This window comes from Lactuca sativa, chromosome 9 (genome assembly GCF_002870075.4).
Source record: "Lactuca sativa cultivar Salinas chromosome 9, Lsat_Salinas_v11, whole genome shotgun sequence".
NCBI classification, from domain to species: Eukaryota; Viridiplantae; Streptophyta; class Magnoliopsida; order Asterales; family Asteraceae; genus Lactuca; species Lactuca sativa.
In genome coordinates, this window is record NC_056631.2 from 121,954,776 (window position 1) to 121,958,636 (window position 3,861).

At 33.3% G+C, this 3,861-nt stretch overlaps 1 protein-coding gene across 1 annotated transcript; it reads left to right on the forward strand.

The window, feature by feature from the left end:
• The first annotated feature begins 394 nt into the window (after positions 1–394).
• LOC111876860 (uncharacterized) lies at positions 395–3,085 on the forward strand. The gene is made up of 9 exons (XM_023873424.3): positions 395–795; positions 913–978; positions 1,366–1,446; positions 1,513–1,566; positions 1,815–1,883; positions 2,235–2,297; positions 2,498–2,580; positions 2,730–2,795; positions 2,896–3,085. Exons 1-9 carry the CDS (start codon positions 544–546, stop codon positions 2,936–2,938), a joined length of 777 nt encoding a protein of 258 aa, XP_023729192.1. The 5' UTR covers positions 395–543; the 3' UTR covers positions 2,939–3,085.
• The last annotated feature ends 776 nt before the right edge of the window (positions 3,086–3,861 follow it).

Consider the following 3,861-nt stretch of genomic DNA (forward strand, 5'->3'; position numbering starts at 1 on the left):
ATCTTGGTTGGGACGTGCCTTTTGATTTTGATCTTGAACTCAAAACCAATAAGTTTTGGTTTGTTTTTAGTGAAAATTCAAACTATATGTCTAGATTGGACTTCAAATCTATCATTTTTATTGTTTGTTCTTGTTGTGTGATTCAAGAGTTATTTTATTCCGTTGCAGGAGTCATGTTTGAGGTTCAAATACCCATCAAGTAGCAATTGTATTTTGAGAACAAATATACATTAGTATTTGTATAATATATATTAAGAAAAAAATCATTAACTAAACTCTAAATATAACTAAAATGTAACTTCCGTTGAGGAAAATTACTTAGCTAAAGGTACAATTAGTAAGGCACAATGTACAACTATATTAAACAAAACGTAAATTCAATTAGAAGTATATACAAAATAACAAATTCTTACACCCTTTCAAGTAATTATTTTTCTTTTTTGAGTGTCACATGAATTCATAAAGGGTGTTTAAACATTTGACAATTTTGTAGCCGATCCGATAAACGGGAACGACCGTCCAAGTTCAGACGAAAGGACAACCATGGCGTCTGCTACTTCCGGCACCACATTAAATGCTTTACTGCTGCCTTGCTCAACAGTGGGGAGGTTAGGGCGTACATTAGCAACGACATCTGGGAGGAAGTCCTTCTCACTTTTATCTCTCTCCCCGGAGCTGGTGTATCGCTGTGGGCGGCGATGGAAGAATGTGACCGCAGCAAGAAAACTTATTGTTCGTGCCGCGAGAACCGAATCTAAGGGCGTTTCTCTTGGTTCCAGAGCTCCTAATTTTGAGGTATTATCTTGTAATTTCTTAATCCACTCATACGAGTATTAGATGATGCCTTAATCATCAAAATTTCATGCTCGATTTTGGTAAACTTTTTTCCATTTACTTGATAAACTTGTTCAGCTGGAGGAGCCGCTCACAGGGAATATGTGGACATTAGAGGACTTCGAATCTTATCCGGCATTACTGGTAAACGCAGCTTTTACGATGAATTCGTTTTTCGGAATGTTATAATTTATAAATCGCAATTTCTATGATGCAAAACAATTTCATGGATGATTAGGATTAGAATGGATACGTAGAAACTTTATGATAACTGGAGATTATTTGTTTACTGTGGTTGGTAATTTGGTATGCTTTACCCAAAAAGATAAGAACAAGGAAGATCTCTCAAAAGACGTAAATAGCCTTGTCAATTTTTTCATCCACAATAGTCGTACAAGCCTGTTTATTTCAGTCCAAAGTTATGTGAGCAAATGGGTTAACTTTTATGTGGGTGGCTTTTGTCTTATAAAGTGGTGATTTATGTATTTGATTATTAGTTGAAAACTTTAAAATAAATGATGTGTTTGGCAGGTTATGTTCATTTGCAATCATTGTCCATTTGTTAAGCACTTGAAAAAGGACATTGCGAAGCTTACAGACTTCTATACAAAGGTGGGCTGCTAGCTTATCTATTTTCTTGTCACTTGTGATTAATCATTGTTTTCTGCTATGCTACAGAAAGGACTCGGAGTAGTTGCAATATCATCAAACTCCGAAATTACTCATCCACAGGTTCGATTCAACTTAAAAGTATTTCTAATAATGTTATGTTACTTCTTAATATCAAATTATCAATACTAAGAAAAATACAGAAGTCCCCTAACTATTTTATCTAGTGATTAATTTTTATATTCTTTTACCATTTAAAAGAACCATTTTCGGAGTTACCTGATTTTGGAAAATGTTAAAATACAAAAGAGTACAATTTCACTATTTTATGATTTCTATGAATCTATACCATTGATTTGAAAATTTTGTAGGATGGACCAATTTTCATGGCAGAGGATGCGAGACTTTTTAATTATTCATTCCCATACCTTTATGATCGTGTAAGCTTCTCTCAGCCTTTATGCACTCCAACTCCAAGTTTAGAATACGTTTCTTTTCAAAAACAAAATATGATTCTTTAAAAGTCTATTTATTGGACGGGATAGGACTAAACAAGCTTTTTACTTTTATTTTTAATGATCAAGATCTTGAGGGCATTCACGTCTTTTTCTGAACAAGTCCCTGTCCCACCTTTTTGGATGGGACAAAAAGTTGTATTTTTGTCTCATTGATAACGGTGTGAGTCCCATATACACCAAACATAGTACGACTTGTATTTTGTCCAGTTTGGTCTAGTCAGGTCATGTCATGTCTAACAGATCAAACAATATTTTTTTATATAATCTTGGCAGACACAAGATGTTGCAAGAGACTATGGCGCTGTTTGCACCCCGGAGTTTTACGTATTTAAAAAGGTACATCTCCCTCGACACTTTTATATCCATACTTATCTATTCTTTAATTATAGTTAATGAATTTTTGATTTATAAAAAATAAAATATTAAACATAATAAAAGTTTATTTAACTAAAATGAGATTATAATAAAAAGTATCTTCTTTATAGAAAATAAAACTGTAGGTTGATTAACATTTTAAATGTGTCATTTCATTACAGGATGGCCGTCGACCCTTTGAACTAGTATATCATGGTCAGTTTGATGACTCCCGGCCAAGCAACAATGTTCCTGTCACAGGGAGGTTTGTTCTACTTCTCCTTACATCTCAATAAAACAAAAATTACATATTTTTTTTGTTCATACAAAAAGACATGAATGCCCTTTTCATTGTCATCATCGAAGATGGTGTTACTGATGTTTTTAATTAAAATAAATAATACTGTGTGCTAGGGACTTGAGCTTGGCAATTGACCGTGTTCTTAGTGGTCAACCGATACCACCAAATCAGAAACCGAGGTACCTTATTCTTTTGATTTTTCTTTTAAGCTGGTAAATTATAAAAATTTAATATTTGTAGTCTAACAAAAGTATTTGTGTTTTCTTTATTTGTTGAAAGTGTTGGATGTAGCATAAAGTGGCATCCTGCGGGAAAAGTATAAATGGAAATGTGGTTCATGCTTCCTCATCGACTTATTATTTATAAGGTGTACGGTTTCAAATTTTGTTATGTAACTAGATGTGTATTCAGATGTTCAAAACATATGTATATGTTATTACGTACTTAATGGTATAGACCTCCACACCCATCTTCTTGCTGTTTTCGAATGAAGGATATTTTGGGAACAAAAGCAAAGATAGATCGAAAAAAATGTCATTGATGGGCATACTTTTTAGAGAAAGGTGTTTTCAATCATATTTGATCAAAATCTTCGTTAAGAACAGCTTATAGTCTTGGTTACAACATATTTAGCATGAACTCGGGTTAAATGGTTCATGTGGCAATATTATAACTATAGATGTGAGTTGTGTCAATAGTAAGGTGGTGAGATTTCTGGTTCAAATTTGGATGTCACATTCTTTTCTCTATGGATTATTTATGTACTTATTTATCTCTTCTATGTTTGTTGTGGGACAACACAAAAGGCGTTTACACTTTTTTACTTCTTTCAGGAGCTTTGAAAAGCTATACCTACCCAGGTTCCAAGTCCGGTGGTGGATGAAAGGTGTAGGTTTAGGAGTATGATTAAATGAGTATGTAAGTTAACCGTTCTAAAAAGACCTTATTTCACTTATTTTTCTCTTCTTGGTCGAATAATCAACTTCTCTATGTTTTTCGTGCATTGGGCTTAAGAGTAGGAGCCTAAGAATGATCTTAACGTGTCAAAAGTTGCAATTTAGAAAAAAATTGTCTAGTAATACTAATCATCAAAACTAATAATAGAAAGAATTGTTTGTCATATGTTCGATATAACAAATGTCACATAAAAGATAATGGCCGAGAATGGTCATGATGTTGAACAATCTTGTAGTTGTCATTAGACTTGCAACATTAGCGTCTCAGAACGGTTTGGTTTATTTTTAG

Bases quoted from the DNA above. Each gene is read 5' to 3' on its own strand.
- LOC111876860 (XM_023873424.3), top strand. From the start codon at position 544: ATGGCGTCTGCTACTTCCGGCACCACATTAAATGCTTTACTGCTGCCT. The intron at 1,447-1,512 runs GTGGGCTGCTAG...GCTATGCTACAG, and splicing joins TTACAGACTTCTATACAAAG to AAAGGACTCGGAGTAGTTGC. The intron at 2,796-2,895 runs GTACCTTATTCT...ATTTGTTGAAAG, and splicing joins CCACCAAATCAGAAACCGAG to TGTTGGATGTAGCATAAAGT.